Source organism: Cricetulus griseus (assembly GCF_003668045.3).
Source record: "Cricetulus griseus strain 17A/GY chromosome 1 unlocalized genomic scaffold, alternate assembly CriGri-PICRH-1.0 chr1_1, whole genome shotgun sequence".
Lineage (NCBI taxonomy): Eukaryota > Metazoa > Chordata > Mammalia > Rodentia > Cricetidae > Cricetulus > Cricetulus griseus.
The window spans coordinates 22,033,205-22,051,140 of NW_023276807.1; the positions used below are offsets into that span (position 1 = coordinate 22,033,205).

Genomic DNA, 17,936 nt, shown 5'->3' on the forward strand with positions numbered 1-17,936 from the left:
GGAAAAAAAATGATGTATGTCTATGCATTTGTAAGTTAACCTCCCTTTTGGAAAAGGGTAGGTGAGACACACAGAGATGGAGCTTGGACAGGAAGTGGAGACAATAATATTAATATATTATTTTATATAATAAAATAAAATATTTTATTATAAGATGGTAAGTGTCAACCCTTAGGTGAAACAGAGCTGGTATTAACATTACTCAACATCTCCCACCTTTAAAGCTGGTTACTTCCCCTTGCACAACTATGAAGCTAAAAACAAGAACATGAAGCAGAACTGTTTAAACCCTGTCATTTATTTACCTTGCATAACTCTCATGCAAACCTGCTTGATGTGCTGATCTGTTGGTGCTCTGCCCTGGGATGAGAAAGAAAAACACAGGTTATGCTTGCCACTATAAAGAGAACACTTTCAAACTGTTAGGACAGACATCATAAGGAACTGGGTGGCAGGAACTGATGAGAAGAGTTGCTGCCAAAAAGCTTGGGTGAGAGTGATGGAGCTACCAACAGGAAAACATGGGGTGTAGCCACCACTCACCGGAGGGCCCTGGATACCAGGCAGCCCAGTGGCACCCTGTTCTCCCTGCACTCCCCGGGGTCCAGGTGGTCCTCTTGGTCCTTCCATTCCAGGAAGCCCTCTGACTCCTTCAGGGCCCCTCAGGCCAGGTTCTCCGGGGTTACCCACCTAGAACAAACAGTGCACTATGAAACTGGGCCTAGACATCAGCATGTTCTGCTTAGCATCAATATAAATATTTAGGTGGAATTTTAGGTTTTCTGCAATTTAAGTCCCTCAGTGGTGTCTGTTTATAAGTTACCTCAACTGCAAACACAGAATACCATTCAACCACTCACCAGCCACTTAGAATTCCAACTTACATAAACTCACAAAAATAATTATTTCACAATCTCCACCGAGATAAGATCTATTTAAGAACTCATTTGCCACACCTTATGCCACTTCCTAAGAACAAGTCAGTAGTTCTATGAGTTCTCATTCTGGTTTGGTGCTGAGGACTGAATCCAGGGCCTCCATGCTGAGCTCATTCATGTTCTACCACCAGGCTACAGCCTAGTCCAAGCAAGTTGGTTGTTTGCTTTGTTTGTTTTCTATGTGTGTGTGTTGTGGGGAGGGGAACACACAAAGGTCAAAGGACAATTTTTAGGAGTTAGTCCTCATATTTTCACCTTGTTTGAGACAGGATTTTTTTTTTTTTTTTTGCTACTTCATAAGCCAAGTTATCTATCTGTGAGTTTCTGGAAAGTCTCCAATTTCTGCCTCCCATTTCCCACTGGCATGCTGGGGTTACAGACACTTACACTACAGTGACCAGCTCTGAAATGACTTTTGGAGATCTGAACTGAGATCATGAAGTTGGCATGGCAAGTCCTTTTACCCAGCCTGTCATTTAGGTTTTAAATAAGGATTGGTAACATTTTCTGGCAATAAAAAGACTTCTTACAAGTACAAGGTTTCCTCCAACATATGCTATTTGAGGATAACAATGCAACAATCCAAGAATGTAAGTTATTTGGCTTTTATAAGGTGTATTTTGTGAACTTGAAGACACTAGTAATAAGCAGGAATTACAAAATACTAACATAGACTGAGCCAGTACATTCGAAATACTACCTTAAAAGTGAAGCATTTAAAGATGGCAGTGGTGGGGCAACTTGACAGTTTTAAATAATAAGAGAATTAAAACCTAAATATTAAAGAAGTTAACCAACAAACCACTTGCTTCCTCAGGATGAAGGCACACATACAAGATAAATCAAGTGCTTTTATTTTTCCTGAAAGCAGACCACTAAAAGCACTTTTTAAATCTTCATGTTTAATAACTGCTGTTAAAAGGAGACTACATCAATTCACTCTTTTGTGAGCCTAAAATTTGTTGCAGCAAAGCAGCACAACCTTCTGTTGTTCAGAATAAGAATGAAAAGGTACAAGGACAAGAAGAAATCAGGGAATACTAACCCTGAAGGTAGGAATGCTCAGAGCATGACTTCACCTGCCACTTTTTCCTGTGCAGTATCTATCTGTGAAAAGCTAACTGCTTCTAGTTCTCAAACTCAGCCCAAGGGAAGAAGCAAAGCAATAATTTCACTACACACATCTAAACAAGGTTCAGCAAGCTTTCTCAATCTTGCTTTATGATGTTAGAAAGAAAAAAAAAGATACTCATCTAAGTCAGCTTGACAAGATTGCATCTATAAGGAAATTACAACTTGAAAGACTTCGTGGAAAGCAACATCAACAAAGAGAGCTAAAGAAACACTGCACAAGGCTGCGAAAGTGTCCGGTGCCCAGGTGGAAAAACTCTAACGACTTCTAAAACAAAGCAAAGAAGTGCCAAAATGAACCCAGAAAATACACTCACGAACTGGCCACACTCACGAACTGGCCGCATTGAGTTACCTTCCCTTGATGGCAGTGGCAAAAACTGCTATTGATCAAAGCACAAAATCTCGGATATAAAGATCGGGATGTCATAAAGACCCTGGATCTCTCAGAAAGAGTTCTTCAGTTGAGAAATTCTGTGCATCGGAGTAGACATTGGTTTTCATCTGATCTCACATCCGAGTGGACAGTGAAAGCGCCTATGTTAGTAAATATTTTTCTTGATTCTGGGTCAGTACAGTTCAATTTTTTTCAGCTTAATTTGGGCAGTGTCGCATAAGAAGTGGGTAGAAGAGAAGTGATGAATTAACAGTTAATTCCTAATATATCCAAATTAGAATGCAATAAGTGTTGGGTCACTATGATCAATTTTTCTTTTAAAGTTTGAATTTTTTCCCTTGAACATCACTTAATTTTTCTAGATAATGACATAAGATTTCTCTCACCAAACACATCAGGGTTTACTCTTTATATTTGCTGTAATTTTAAAACATTCCTTTCAAGTTTTTTTTTTTTTTTTTTTTTTTTTGAGACAGGGTTTCTCTGTATAACAGCTGTCTGTCCTAGAACTCACTCTATAGACCAAGCTGGGCTTGAACTCACAGAGATCCATCTACCTTTGCCTCCCATGTGATGGGACTAAGGACACACACCACCATCACCCAGTCAAGTGTTCTTATGCATAAACATGACTTAAAACTTAAAGGCATGGGTGTCAATACAATGTGATTGCACCCTTATGCTGGTATGCATGCAGCCTACAGACAAGCCTACATTTGGGCACTGAAACCAGGTTGGGGTGGGTGGCGGGGTGCCCCTAGAGAAGCTAAGGTAGAGGATGGATAGGGAGGCATAAGTAGCAGGAAGGAGAAAGCCTCTTCACACTAGGAAGTGTTAAATGGCACCATATTTAAAGGCACTGAAAATGGACGAAGTTTCAGATAGCCAAGAGACGAAAATGGGTAAACCAAGAACTCTTCCAGACTGGTTCGGTCTACTTTGCTGGGAGTCTGATTTTATTCTCTTTAGGATTCAGAATGAAAGAGTGATATATGTGGGTTTAATTTTTTAGTAAGGTTAAATTAGCTGATGAGGCGACAATTTGTTGGATAAAGACAGAAATAAGGAATATTCCAGAAATAAAGAGAATTTAGGAAATCACTGGAAGCTATAGAAGTGGCCTTTGAGACTGCCCTCTGAGCTTCACCTTTTCTCTCTAAATCCTAAATTCATGCTTGTGTTGGTGTGCAGATGAGCAAGGCGCCTCAGGTTTTGAATTCACAAGTTTAGTTTCTATAAAATAACACAACTGAAGAAACTAATCATTTTGTGGTTCTGACGATTCTCTATTATGTTTTGCTATGTGCTCTGCTTCTTTCTCAGTTGCCTCAACTAGAATACATGGGAGATTAAGAAAGTTGTTGAAATGTTTCACAGAAGGGTAACGGCCACTGAAATTCAGTTATTCTCCTCACTGCAGAGCATGTTCCAGCTCTTTGAAAGGGCCCCTTTGGGAAGGATGTCAGAGGATTATAATGTAACACTCACTGAGCCACTTATAATATCAAAACCCTTCTTTAGAGTGGTAAATTCAAAAGCTAGATCCATTTACTCAGTTGAGAATGTTTTTTTTTCCTTACTGGTTGAATCCATTATTTACAGAGTAGATTTAGAGATTTACTTCCTTGATGTCCTTCAAGAAATTTAACTTTACACAATCATTTCATGAAGCAGGGTATTACATTTTCTACAGCTTTATTAATGTTTTTAATTTGTACCATTTAATTGCATCATACTTACAGATCCCTTTGGGCCAGGTAATCCGATATCTCCCTAAATCAGCAAAACAAAATTATATTAGTACAATTTATTCACTTTACATAGTTTACTAAAAAACATTTTCCCAATGCTATTGTACTGCTAACATACAGAAAACCATATGCAGAGGGAGCCCAGAATTGTAGGAAACAGGTTTGACTCAAAATGTGGGCTACCCAACTCTGTGCTTCTGTGTGAGCAAGGCAACTGCCCCAGCCCTTGGCTAAGTGATCTGTTGACTAACCGGCTGCAATGAGAGCTCTGTGAGGTTCACTCAGGTCTACAGTGCTCCACACCAAGGATGAAAATGTGTAGATAATAAAATAAAACAGCTTTTCTTACCAAACACAATAGACATTTAAAACTACCCACTGAAATTTTATTTTTATATTTCTGTGGTTTTTAACTCATTCCCCCAAAATCTATCAAACAATGCAATCCAGGCTTTCAGGCTTTGGGGGGGAAAAAACCTAGGTGATCTTCCCATCATTAATTTTAGATGATCTCAGTTCAAATGTTAAGCATACCTCCACTACAAGATAGAATGATTTAAATTTTAAAACATCCCCTAGGTACATAAAATGAACAGAAACTAAAATGCAGTATTCTCAGAAATTTTCTTTGAAAACAAAATTCCAGAAACTTTGCCCAGTTCTGACATCTTATTTCTATTTCTTCTAGACTCTGCAAGTCAGAATAAATATTAGCAGATCGTTTCTCTGCTCTTGAAGGGCTCTGAGGCTACTTCACAGGGAAGACCTTATTGACTGCAGAAGACTCAATCACATATTTCTATGTTAGGTCTAATCATTCCTGCCCAGACCATCATGATGAGATAGCAGACCCAGCAGGTCTGCACACAGAGAGCATGCTCTGTCTTTGTCCCTTCCCTGGAGACTCGGCAGCCTCACCCTCTGGAAATGGAGATCATTCCTTCAGATGTTTTCAGGGTAGATAGAATATTCTCAGTCATATTTGTGAGCCACAGCTCCCTGACCCTAAAAAGACATTGTTTCCCCGCTGGGTTTTATTGCTATGCATTCTGTGGTACAATATAAATAACTTAAATGTCTCAATGTGGAGACCATGGAAAAATTCACCATCTCTAAGGGAATTCTGCAGAAGTTTAAAGCTAAGTTTATCAATTTGCTTCACTAGGCCTTGCCTTCAGTGTTGGAAATCATTAGTCAGAGTAGAGGAGAAAATCCTCTTGGCCTTTAAGATAATCAGAACAGGGTCAGAAAGAAAAATCACATCTTTTTCAAATAATTTAAAATTTTATATCAACCAATAAAAAAAAATCTTACAAGATCACCCCTTGCCCCTGCTTCACCTTCTTCACCAGAGGCACCCTAAAAAAATTAAAATAAAATGTCACATGTTTTTCAGTCCTCCATTCATGGGTCATCTCTAACCAGTCAACACTGACAAGCATTTATAAGTCCCCAAATGCTCCAAAGAGCTGTCAATTCCATGACAGCAGGCTAATCCTAACCAAAGCAAGAGTAGATGAGACAGGACAGAGGTGAGACCAGGTTCCAGTTACTGATTGAGTTTAATTCATTTAATTAAACTAACAATGACATCTAGCAATTTTAAAATTCAAATAATCCTTGAAAGTGGCATCCTACAGCAGAAATAGGAATCCAGGCACGGGGCTGACTCTACTTTATTTACAAATTTTATTTGCTGAGGTCTTGATCGAACAATACTAAAAATGTTATTTTGTGACTTTGAAAGTCTGTCATCTGAATAAAATTCAGCAAGCCAGAGAGACAGGGCCACACTCTTCAAAGAAAGAGCACCTCACAGCAAGGGAAACAACCATTAGCTCCTGCATATGAAAACCCTTTGGCTGCACACAAACCTTCATTATAGTTTTCACTCACTAGGCAGTACACTGAGAAAAGCTGTGAGCTGTCATGGTGCCATCATGCCCACAAACCAGCCAGCCCTGCCCTTGTGAAGTGGCATATATCCAATACAACTAACCACACGCTCGGCTTACCTGTTCACCCTTGGGACCTGGTTCGCCAAATACGCCCTGAAATGAATAAGATTGAAAACCTTTTCAGTATTTGGAGTTGTGTGCCTAAATTCAGATGAGTCAACATCCCCGAATGAGACAATGGATGGTGTGAGGGGTGAGAGGTCCTCATTTCTCACCACTCAATGAGGACCAGAAGAAACCTGTTCTTATCCAAAATCTCCGGTAACCGGGGCGTATTCCCTGATCATATCCATGTGAATGAACTTCCACTGATTGGAATATAAACTAAATACAAACTATAAGTACAACTGATCCTTGACTCCTCCTCCTTTATTTTTCTTCCTTCTGGGAAGTTACTGTTATGCTTTGTTTCTTTCTTTGCAACACCAACGCTCAGTAACTTCACTCATCTTTCCCAGTGTTTCTTCATGATAATCACTAGAGAAAGCCATCACCGTACAAAGCAAACCTGATTTCTCAACAAAGAAGGATTCATCCCAGATTTAAGAAAGAAAGAAAGAAAGAAAGAAAAAAAGAAAGAAAGAAAGAAAGAAAGAAAGGAAGGAAGGAAGGAAGGAAGGAAGGAAGCGTTCAGAGTACTGGATATCTTACCCTATCTCCTTTCATTCCAGGAAGCCCAGGGGGCCCAGGCAAGCCAGGAAGGCCAGGGCTACCAAGAGGTCCCTGGAAAACAAACAAAATCTCCAAGTCACTGTGCCTATAATGCTTAATGTTGACAAGCCAGACAGGGCCCTGGGGTATCAACTTATGTCTAAAATTAATGTGTGGTTGGTTTAGTGCTGCCCCTTCCATTGGTCCCCTCTTGAATCCCAGAAGAGGGGCCAGTGGCCTCCCACCTTCCACCCCACCTCTGAATTCCCTCTTCACTACTCAGCTACAGTGAATGAACTCTTTCAGCCAAAGTCCTGGCGGCATGCTGTCGCTTCTCCTGCTGTGTAAACAGGAGCTACACAAGGAGCAAAAGCCATCATTCAGTCCCAGCTCTCTTCCACTCCAAGGGGCAGCCGCCAAATGTAGCACTTCATGCCTCTCTGGGTTTTCAAACACATTCAAACCACACTGATTAAAATACTCTTGGAGGATACCATAGATACAATTTGAAATTCCGTATTTATAGTTTTACATATTCATATAACTGTAAAAATGCATAGTTGATTACATGACCTTTTGCAAATTGGTTTTTCTATCCTTTCCTGTTTTAAAAACCATATCTGCTTTGCAGGAAGCAAACACATAGAGATTGGAAACGTCACTCACCAGTTTACCTGGTATGCCTGGGGACCCTTCTGGTCCTGCTTCCCCTCTACTGCCCTGTGAAAACATACATGTTGTCATCAGCTGGATGTCCAGGCCAGAGTCAAACGCTTAATTATTAGATGAAAAAATCCCATACAGGGTTTTGTTAAAATATATAAGTTGCCACAATCTTTCCTCTTCACTTCAACTGAAGGTGCAGGCCATCCTATCAAGATCTAACTGTCCCCTGTGGACCCTGTTCGTGGAACCTGCTCATGATGTTCCATGCATGAAGGCCATTGCAAATATGCACTCCCCGTACATGCGATGGCAATTAGTAATGTTCATCACGTAAGTCACATCCTATTTCACATCATGGATATTCATATATACACAGGTTATACCCTCTCTTAGACGTGTTCTTGGGGTATTCCACTCCCACTCGTCTGGCATGGTGCCATCTCTGTGTTGCACAGTAAGCTCTGGTGTCTATGGCTGCTTTGAAGGAGCATCTGGCAAAGGATTGCTTACCTCAACAAAGGCATAAGAAGGAAACACAAGACAGAGCTGCTTGCCTGTAAATCACTACTGCGACTTCAAGAAGACACAGATGGTAGGCATTTATAAACTTTCTGGGATAAGATTTCTTGTTTCACTCATTCTAGGTCTAAATATGTCTTCAAGGATTACAGACTTTGTGAAGTGTGACTCACTAGGAAGTTCTGCTAACAGCGATGCTAATTCTATTTTGTGAGCCAATTTCTGGCTTTTTATTTGAAATCTAAGTCTTCAAATTTCTATTCTAAAAAAAAATTTTTCTATTCTACTAGAAACCTTAAATTTTAAAGAAAAGGAACTTTTGAGAAAAGATGTGTGGCTTTTACTTCTATTCTTAAGAATTCAACACAGTTTCACGCAATCTAACTAAAGCCTGTTGTATGCCTAATGCTGTGTTGAGCTGAGTGGAACATGGTGGAACTCTAGTAGATAGTCAACCACACTTCCTTTGAGATCGATCATAAAACTGGAATGAATTATTTGAGTTAGTTTTCCTTTAAAATGATATAGCAGCTCCAGTTTAATATGCTTAAAACTTTTTAATATACTTTTAATACATTTTAATATGCTTAATACATTTTAATATACTTTAATACTTCCAAATGCTTCTGGTAAGATTATTTTATTCTGTCCTATATGTTATTCATTCATCTTTAGGTTGAACAAGATGTCAAGATCCATAAACCTTCTGAATTTTTGATTTCTCTAAAGGTTGCCACATTACAACAGCCTCTGGCTGTAGGCTGTAATTTCATTGTAGTCATTGCATATGATTTATAAGTGATTGAAACTCAATGCTCTTAAGTACGCTTCAATATTTTTTCTATTAACCTGTCAGGTGTAAGCATTTGGAATAACACATTGGTCTTTAAGCCCATGAGCATCTTGGGAACCTGCGGCAGTGCCCATGAGGATGGAAGCTGGGAGGATGTAAATCTAGATGAAAAGTGACCACTGTAACGGGTTTTTTCCTATCCATTTATAAAGATTATTTTCTGCCCTTTCTCCAGACACCTGCCTCAGGAAAGGCTCATGGGACCACCCTTTCCTGGGAACTATTAACTAAGGATGCATTCTGGAGGAAAGAGAGTTGGTAGCATAGGCTCTGGTGAGTCCCCCATGCTCCAGGGGACTGCATTACACCTGAGCTCACACTGGCATAGCCAACGAATAAGCTTAATTTAGGAAAAAAAATTGCAACAAAAGAGATTAGCTTCTGCTCCAATTAATTTGGCCTAGACCTTTCTAGGTCAAAGAGGCTTCTCTTCAGTATTCATTTACCACTGGCATTTTCAAATAGTACTTTACTGCATTGTGATGCAGACCCTCAATGTCATTGGTTTAACCTGGCTTTAGTCTTTAAAACTAGCTGGGCATTGGTGGAGCACGCCCTTTAATACTAGCACTCTGGAAGTAGAGGCAGGTGGATCTCTGTGAGTTCGAGGTCAGCTTGGCCTACAGAGTGAGTTCCAGGACAGGCTCCAAAGCAATACAGAGAAACCCTGTCTTGGAAAAAGAAACATTAAAAAACAAACAAAAACAAAAAACCTAATCATCACTGGTGAGCAAAAAAATAGATATCAGAAGAAAGCAGAAAGCTTGGTCTCCAACAGAGTCACACACATTGACTTCTAATTCACTTCTAACAGAAGAGCCATGCTATTGTATCAAAATTAAGGACGATTAGTAAAGTTCTCTTCCAAAGCCCAAATATTGGTTTATTCTTGGGAGGATTAACTATCTTATGAGTCAAAAGCAAGGATTCTCCCTGCTGAAATCTTATTTTCTCCTATCTTTCCTAACTTCTCAACATTTGTTCCCCAAATCCCTCCCAACCACTGGCAAGCCTGTGGTTAAGTACCCACAGGTGACTCAGAGTACCACTGTTGACATCCTACACTGGATGGATGTACCCAAGAGAACTTGTGTATGTAAGACCACGAGAAAGTCTCGAGACATGTGGATCTGTGTTCTTCTGCTTCTGCACAAACAGATAGGTTCTTTGTTCTTCACTCCCTGGTCACACTCTCCAGGCTATTCCAAATGTAGCTGTCTCTATAGACATCACCTCACTGGGAAAGTCTGAAATTCATAATAGTATCCAAACAACTACCAAAGTGTTAAGGACAAGGTTTCTGATAGTCATTTTTGTGGTTTCTGTACAACACACACACACACACACACACACACACACACACACACACTTGTGTAAATTCTGAATTTTTTTGTGTGAGAAGAAAAAGATGAGTAGTCGGGATATAAATAGCCACTCTAAAAATGTAGACTAAACACATTCAAACATTAAGTAAGCAAGGCTCTTAAATGATACAGCCTTGTGCTCCAACAGCGTGTGGTCACCACACTCTCGGGTGTGGGCAGTGGAGACCAGTACAGAAAGGCCAGTGGCTGATACTTATATAACCCATGACAATAACCATCTCCATTTATAACGAGAGAGAACCAGAAGGAATCAGAATCAAGACAGAGATCTGCTGGTTACCATGTGAGACAGTACTAAAGGGCTCTTTGTTTCTCTCAGGGTCCCCATGCTTCCACACCCACAGGGAAAACTTCAGATGCACACATGCCAATGTATCCCTAAGAGGCAGCTGAGGCTATAGAGAAGATGTGGAGCATCTGTTCCTGCTGTGACCACAAACAACTCCTCTACACACTTTAGATCTGGGCTGCACCAGAGTTTCCAGCACTTAGTTCCATAGTACCTCAGCCCTCTTTGTCTCTAACTTGAATTCTGTGCCTCTGGTGTAATGAACACCCAGGCATCGGGTTTGTGTATTTGTCTTTACCAATTTTATTTCAACTTCCAATAAAAGCTTAAGACTGAGGATTAAGAGGGAGAACTGTGGTAGGAATGTAAAATGAAAGAAAACACTTTTAAAATGGGGGGAGCTTAAGACTGAAATCTTAAATTTAAAAATGGCTAAATGCCTTATACCAGCAGAATTCAGCAAACAAGTACCCATTGACAGCCATGCTGTGGTAGTGATGGCATGAGACTGCAGAGAGAGACAGACACCAAATAATTCAAGTTGATGACTCTTCCCTTATAAAAGAACTATTAGACATTTATAAAAGATCACAAAAAAATCTGGAAATCTAGTGTGACTTAATGCTACCAAAATTGTTTTTCAAAAGAATTAACTCCATTCCATCACTTTAATTTGTCATGGCTCTCATATTTCCCATGTTTCCAAAATTGCCCCAATGCTAGCTAGCTCAAGAATAAATACTATCTTTGGTGCATGCTAGCTAAATTTTAGAAGTGAGAAATTATACATCATTATGTTCAGCCTGTTCTGTATACTAAATGCCTCGCTCTGGCAACAGCAAAAAGGGAAGATGCTGGTTTAGCCCAAAAGATCAATTCTGATTTCTCTAGGCTGTTTCTTTTATCAATTCATTTTCCTATTAAATTGGAAAATCACATGAGCTCTACCTCAGGGAATAACTTCCCGTTTGTTGCAAGAATGTTTTAACGGATTCAATTTTATGATATGATATAGTTGTATTTATCTTGAGTGTATTTAAATATTCCCTTATACATAGGCAGATAAAAATCTGTTAGAATGCTTAACACCACACATATCAGCTTCACACACCATTGCCCAGGGCTGGGCAGAATGGGGTGCAACTTAGAACTCTCAACAGCGCACCATCTGGTCCCCATATGGAGACCTCTCTGCTTAGGGCTGTTGTGTTGGGATGGGGCAGGAGTATCCAGGAAAAGTACAATGGAAACATATGATGCTCTGAAGGAGGTAAGTCAGCAGGGTGCTATCCCCAGTGGAACCAAGAGGGCAGAGCAAACATAACCCACTCATCCAGAAACCTGGCAAGTTCAAAGAAGCCTGGAGGGTGGTTGGCTAGGAGCCACTAAAATGTAGTACCACATCAGAGGCCGGTCTATCTGCCTGCTCTGAATCAAGAGCCACTCAGACCAATTATAAACCAAGAGAGAGTGTAACAGAGGAGGCGTACACATGTGAGGTAGTGGCTCCCATGAAATCACTAGAGCAATGGTTCTCAACCGGAGGGCCACAACCCCTGCAGGGGTGGAACAAGCCTTCCCCAGGGGTTGCCTAAGACCATGAGAAAACATGGATATTTACATCATCATTCATAACAGTAGCAAAATTACAGTTAAGAAGTAGCAACGAAAATAATTTTACAGTTGGGGGTCACCAGCACAGGAGGAACTGTATTAAAGTGTTGCAGCATTAGGAAGGTTGAGAACCACTGCACTAGAGGGACAAAATAAACGTAATAATAATAATTATAAAATTAAAAACTAGTCCTTCTTGCAATCAAATCAACAAAAGTTATTTGCAAAGACATTCATCTAGGAAACTTTAGACATATGTTCTAATCCCGTCTACTCAGTTTGATTTGAGATTTACAGGAAAATCTGGCCAAACTTGCCAAACATAAGTGGAAATGTGTGAATCTGTCTACAAAACAGAATTCAATGATGTAAATGGAAGAGTAAAGACACCCTCCAGGAGAGTGCTTTGGTGCTAGAGTTTTGCTCTAGAGTAATAATACTCAGAACACTATGCCATTTTTTTCTGAAAAAAAAATATTACAGATGAGAAGTCAGTTATTACCAATGAAAGTGGCATGCCAGGATTTCTTATGCTTCCAAGTCAACCTAGTCCAAGAAATATTGAGTACTACCTGATGGCAGGCCCTAAGTAAGATGAGACATAAGATGCACAGAGATGGATGGCATCCCTCAGCCTCCCTGCAGGTCACAACAGGGAACACGGAGGAGTCAAGGGTTATGAACTTCAGAACAACTTGGCAGGGAATGATGACTCATAGAAATAGAGAAGAGCTCCAACTAAATAAATTCAGAGCATGACATGAGGGAAACAAGTGGGCTAAGAAGTGTCAGAGCAGTTAGTGAGCTTCACAAAACTAGATGTGACCTCAGCATGGAAGTCAGCAGAAGAAAGAAGTAAATGTCTGGGGTGCTTGCTCAGTGGCTAAAGAACTTGTCATGGATGTAAAGAACAAAGATCTCTAGAACCCATATAAATGCCAGTCTGGAATTCCCAGCACTAGAAAGACAAAACAGAAGATCCCTGAAACAAGCCGGCTAGCCAGACTAGCCTATCAGCAAGCTCTGTATTTAACTGAGGGACTCCCACTCCAAGCACAAGGTGAAGCACAGTTGGGAAGGATTTCTGTCATCCACCTATGGTTTCCACATGCATGCCACATGTATCCATACACATGGGAACACCATAGACACACACATACCAGCACACATGCACATGAGAGAAACAAAGAGAGCGGAAAGAAGGAAAGAAGGAAGGAAGGAAGGAAGGAAGGAAGGAAGGAAGGAAGGAAGGAAGGAAGGAAGGGAGGGAGGGAAATAGAGAGGAAGATAGAGAGGGAGAAAGAAGGGAGAGAGGGAAGAAGGGGAGGGAGGGAAGGAGAGAGGGAAGAGAAACTGAGGGACAGAGGGATGGAGGGAGAGTGGAGATGTGTAACTTGGAGGTTATCAAATAGTTTTCTTAGAGTTTAGACTTTTTCTTGCCAGTGCAAATCCATTAATTTTTTGCTTTGATTTTTATTGTTTTGTTGTTGTTTAAGATAAGGTCTCACTCTGTAGCCTTGGTTTGCCCAGAACTTGCTATATAGAGCTGGCTGGGCCTGAACTCACAGAGATCCACCCAATTCTGGCTCCTAGATTCTGGGATTAAAAGCCACCCATGCTCAGCCATTAAGGATTTTTAAATGGAGTGATGTCCTTTTGTATATGTTTCTCTTATTGGTTAATGAATAAAACACTGTTGGGCCAATGGCCAATGAGGCAGTAAGATAGTTGGGACTAGGAGAGGAGGAGAAGTCTGGGAAAGGTAGGCAGGAGAGCCCACCAGTGTCAGTCACCATGTAACAGGCAAAGGAGTTTTAGGCCGGGAATTCTCTGGTAAGATAAGACCATGTGGAAATACTTAGATTAACAGAAATGGGTTAGTAATTAAGACATAGTTAGCCAATAAGTATCCCAAGCCACCAGCCAACAGTTTCATAATTAATATAAGTCTTTGTGTGTTTATTTGGGGCTCAAGGACAGCGGGACCTGCCATGCCAAAAAGCTCACATTACAAAAGGGAGGAAAAGTTAGTATGGAAACTGTACTTTAGAAAGACCAATACTCTGGGTGTGCACACTGGAGGTACTACCATTTCTTGGAGCCTTTGAGATTGTGCTTGACAATTTCATTTGTTCCACTGACTATGGATACTTCAATAGTATTCTAGGGTGGTAGTCATGAATAAGATACATCACACAACATGCAAGAGTACTAGAAAACACTGGATATCAATGGTGTCCTATTGAGACAAATTGGTGGAGGTAGGAAAGACCAGAGCTGATGAAGCAAAACAGAAGACAATGTAGTAACCCAAGTGGTCCTGAGTCAAGCCAGAGTGAAGGAAACAGAAGCCAAAAGGAAGGTCCATATAAAGGGGCTGAAAGAAGACAGAATCAATGTACCCTGTCAGAGACAGGAAACAGGACAGCAGGAGGGTCATGCTTTGTATCTCAGTGACAGGAACAAGGGGGGAGCACAGACTCACAGAAATGTAAAAAAAGAAAAATCTGAAATTCAAATCCCAAAGCCTCCACCAGTTCCAAGTCACCACAACTAAGACAATGGACTGTTCCTATGTCCTTCTGACGCTCCGTCTCTGGACAGTTATTACTTTGTGTTCCTTTCACTTAACTGGTAACAGAAAGCATTCCCTGTGTGTGTGTGTGTGTGTGTGTGTGTGTGTGTGTGTGTGTGTGTGTGTGTGTGTATGCCTGTGTGAGTGTATGGTACACATGTGTGTTCAGTGCATTTTCATGCTACACAATTAATGTTCAACCATACACAGCTTTCTGCTCAAAAACAAGTAGTGATTTAACAGTAAACAATCTCAAAATACTAATTCTCCAACACTTCTACATCTCCCAGAGTCAGTCATATAAGCATTTTTATTGCTTACGAAATGTGATCTGGCTTTAACTTCAGTGCCTTGACAGTAATTCACGGCAAGAATTTTACTTAGAAATACTTTGAGGCCAAAGGAAGAAAATAATGAGCCAGCAAAAAGCATGGCTAGAAACAGGTGCTGGCTTCTTTGGCTGCTGAGAAGCCCTAGGGAACATCCTGATACAGGTCAGTTCTGGACACCTGTTAGAAGCAGAAAACGCCACTCTCCTGCCACATGACAGCTGGCTACACTCACTTTCTCAAAAACACCTCATTCCATGCACTCAAGAAGGGCTTTAGTAGATGACTATTTGGATCTGTTTCTGTGTTCTCACTTGGAGCGTCTGTTTATCTCCTTGTTTTTATTATCCAGAAGACTGACTGAAACCAAGAATTGAAAATGAAGGCCAGAGAGAGTTTTTTGAAGTCAGAGTTAAGCACATAACATGAATTTTTAAAATTATCTCATTTTATGTATATGGGAGTTTTTTTGTTTTTTGTTTTTTTTTTACTATATTATGCAATACCTAAGGAGCCCAAAAAAGGGCAACCGATCCCATTGGACAGAAGTTACAGATACTTGTGAGCTTTCACATGGATGCTGGGAATAGAACCCAGGTCCTTTAGTGGAACAGCCAGTTTTCTTAACCGAAGCGTTATCTCTTAGGCCCCAGTGTGAAAATTGTGATCAATTTCTCTATAGAGATAAAAATATATCTTCTAGTAGGAAAATACACATGGTTGTGTTGCCTGTAAAACAAGTAGGTAAGCTCATCCCTACAAGTTCACACATTTGCACTTAAGAACTGGGGAAGTTTCTCAAATTTTAAATGGAGAGTCACTCCTAAGTATGTGCTCAAGGGAATTCAAAGACATTCACAGAAAAGTCTGAACACAAATGCTCATGGTGGAATATTCCTAACAGCCCAAAGTGTAAACCCACAAGCCTATACCTGATGAGTGGGTGAAAACAATGGGATGTATCTGTGCAATTCGTCCATACAACCAACTGTAAGGTAGCAATACATAGCAATGAAGTCCTGGAACATGCTACAGAATGCATGAATGTTGAGACATTATGCTAAGTGAAAGAAGACATATTGTACAGATTCATTCATGTAAAATTTTCAGAATGGGCAAAGCCATGGGGACAGAAGTGGAGCCGGGATTTCATAGAGCTGAAGGGATTGGAGCTGCATGCCTGGAAGTGAGAACAGGGTTTCCTTAGTGGGTGATGAAACTATTCTGAAATTGATGGTGGCAATGGCTACATAACTTTGTGACTATACTAAAAATAAATGTCACGTATATTAAGTGGGAACTTATATAGCATGTGAATTACATCTAAATAAAGGTTTTTAACAACACTGAAATGCTTCCAACATGAGATGGAAATAAAAAGTCCCAGCCAGGGGTAGTGAATGCCTTTAATCTTAACACTCAGGAGGCAGAGGGAGGAGGATCTCTATGAGTTCGAGACCAGCTTGGTCTACAAAGTGAATTCTAGCACAGCCAGGATTGTTACACAGAGAAGCCCTGTCTCATTAAAAAAAAAAAAAAAAAAAAAAAAAAAAAAAAAAAGCACTTTATGCTTCTTTTAGACACACCAATTTAGTAGCATTTTTTGAAAAAAGATATATTGTATATATAGATTAGTATTCTCATTTTGTTGTCTATCTAAACCAGATGGACATGCACATGCTCAAATATTCATGAATTCACAAGGAAGGGACACTCAGTGAAGTCATCAGAGGGAAGGCATGGGAGAAGAGAACTTACAGTGAGCCCCCTGGGGCCTCGAGGTCCCACCTCTCCTGGAGGTCCTTGCTGACCCTGTGAAAAGGAAAGCAAATAGAGAAATAGTTAACAAACATCTCCTGGTAACTATGGGTCATAATGGACAGAAAGCTTAGTGGCAGTCTTACTGGTTTTCCTGAACTTCCCAACTGGCCAGGCTTCCCCGGAGCACCTGTGTTACCCTAAAGATAAAAAATGCAACTTTTAGAGTAATCCAAACTCAAATATAGTCATCAACTTGCCTTACCCACACTAGGCACTGTGTATTTAAATAGCATTAATCTCCTGGTTTCACACTGAGATTTGGGGAAGATACAGAATCCCTTTCTTATGTGTGTGTTTGTATGCACATATGAGCATACTTTCACATGTGTGTGCATGTATATGTATGTTTGTGGGTGTGAGTGCACCTGTGTGCATGTGAAGGCCTGAGTTCTTCCTTGTGTGTAATTCTTCAGGCACAATCCACCTGCTTTTATTGAGACAGAGTCTCAACACTGGCCTGAAACTCATCATATAGGTTAAGCTGGCCATTCACCAAGCTGAAAGCATCTTTTCAGGACTGTGGGCACATGGGGCCCTGGGGATCAAACTCAGGCAAGCTCTTCACAAACCTTACCACCTCGCCAGCCTCGAGTTCTACTTTATCACGTTTTACCTACATTATCCTAAAGAAAAAATGTTATCACTGTTTTCTTTCCTTCACCTATTGCTTTTATTGACTTGTTCTTTAATTCTCTGTGGACTATAATCTGACATCAATTCTATAGCTTAATAGTATAGTCCTTCAGGAGGCGGGGTGGGAGGGAGAACTTTGGTTTACATTTGAAATGTAAAATTAAATTTAAAATACAAACAAATAAATATTTTAAAAAGAACAAGAAAAAATGGCCTGAGTTCTATGGAGGAAACATCCACTATGTGGTGGAAGAGCCCCAGAATCCTGGAACCCATGGAGTCAGCGATGTTGGGTACCACCCAGAGAAATAGAAAAAAAAAACAATATAGTTCATATTTTAAGTAGTCAGAAACCATGATGCTGCCTCTGTCTTATACTAGCAAAGGATGATGTTCTCATAAAGGAAGCCTCATCAGCAGATTTTT

General features: G+C 40.3%; 1 protein-coding gene across 1 annotated transcript in view; it reads right to left on the reverse strand.

Moving 5' to 3' along the window:
• Positions 1 to 17,936, reverse strand: part of Col9a1 (collagen type IX alpha 1 chain) — an 83,697-nt gene that overhangs the window by 16,086 nt on the left and 49,675 nt on the right. Inside the window, exons 27-35 of the mRNA XM_027392772.2 lie at positions 16,961 to 17,014; positions 16,815 to 16,868; positions 7,493 to 7,546; positions 6,827 to 6,898; positions 6,233 to 6,268; positions 5,532 to 5,576; positions 4,207 to 4,239; positions 544 to 690; positions 306 to 360 (exon numbers count right to left, since the gene is read on the reverse strand). Of these exons, the coding sequence (XP_027248573.1) occupies positions 306 to 360; positions 544 to 690; positions 4,207 to 4,239; positions 5,532 to 5,576; positions 6,233 to 6,268; positions 6,827 to 6,898; positions 7,493 to 7,546; positions 16,815 to 16,868; positions 16,961 to 17,014 (550 nt within the window). The remainder of the gene's footprint in view (positions 1 to 305; positions 361 to 543; positions 691 to 4,206; positions 4,240 to 5,531; positions 5,577 to 6,232; positions 6,269 to 6,826; positions 6,899 to 7,492; positions 7,547 to 16,814; positions 16,869 to 16,960; positions 17,015 to 17,936) is intronic.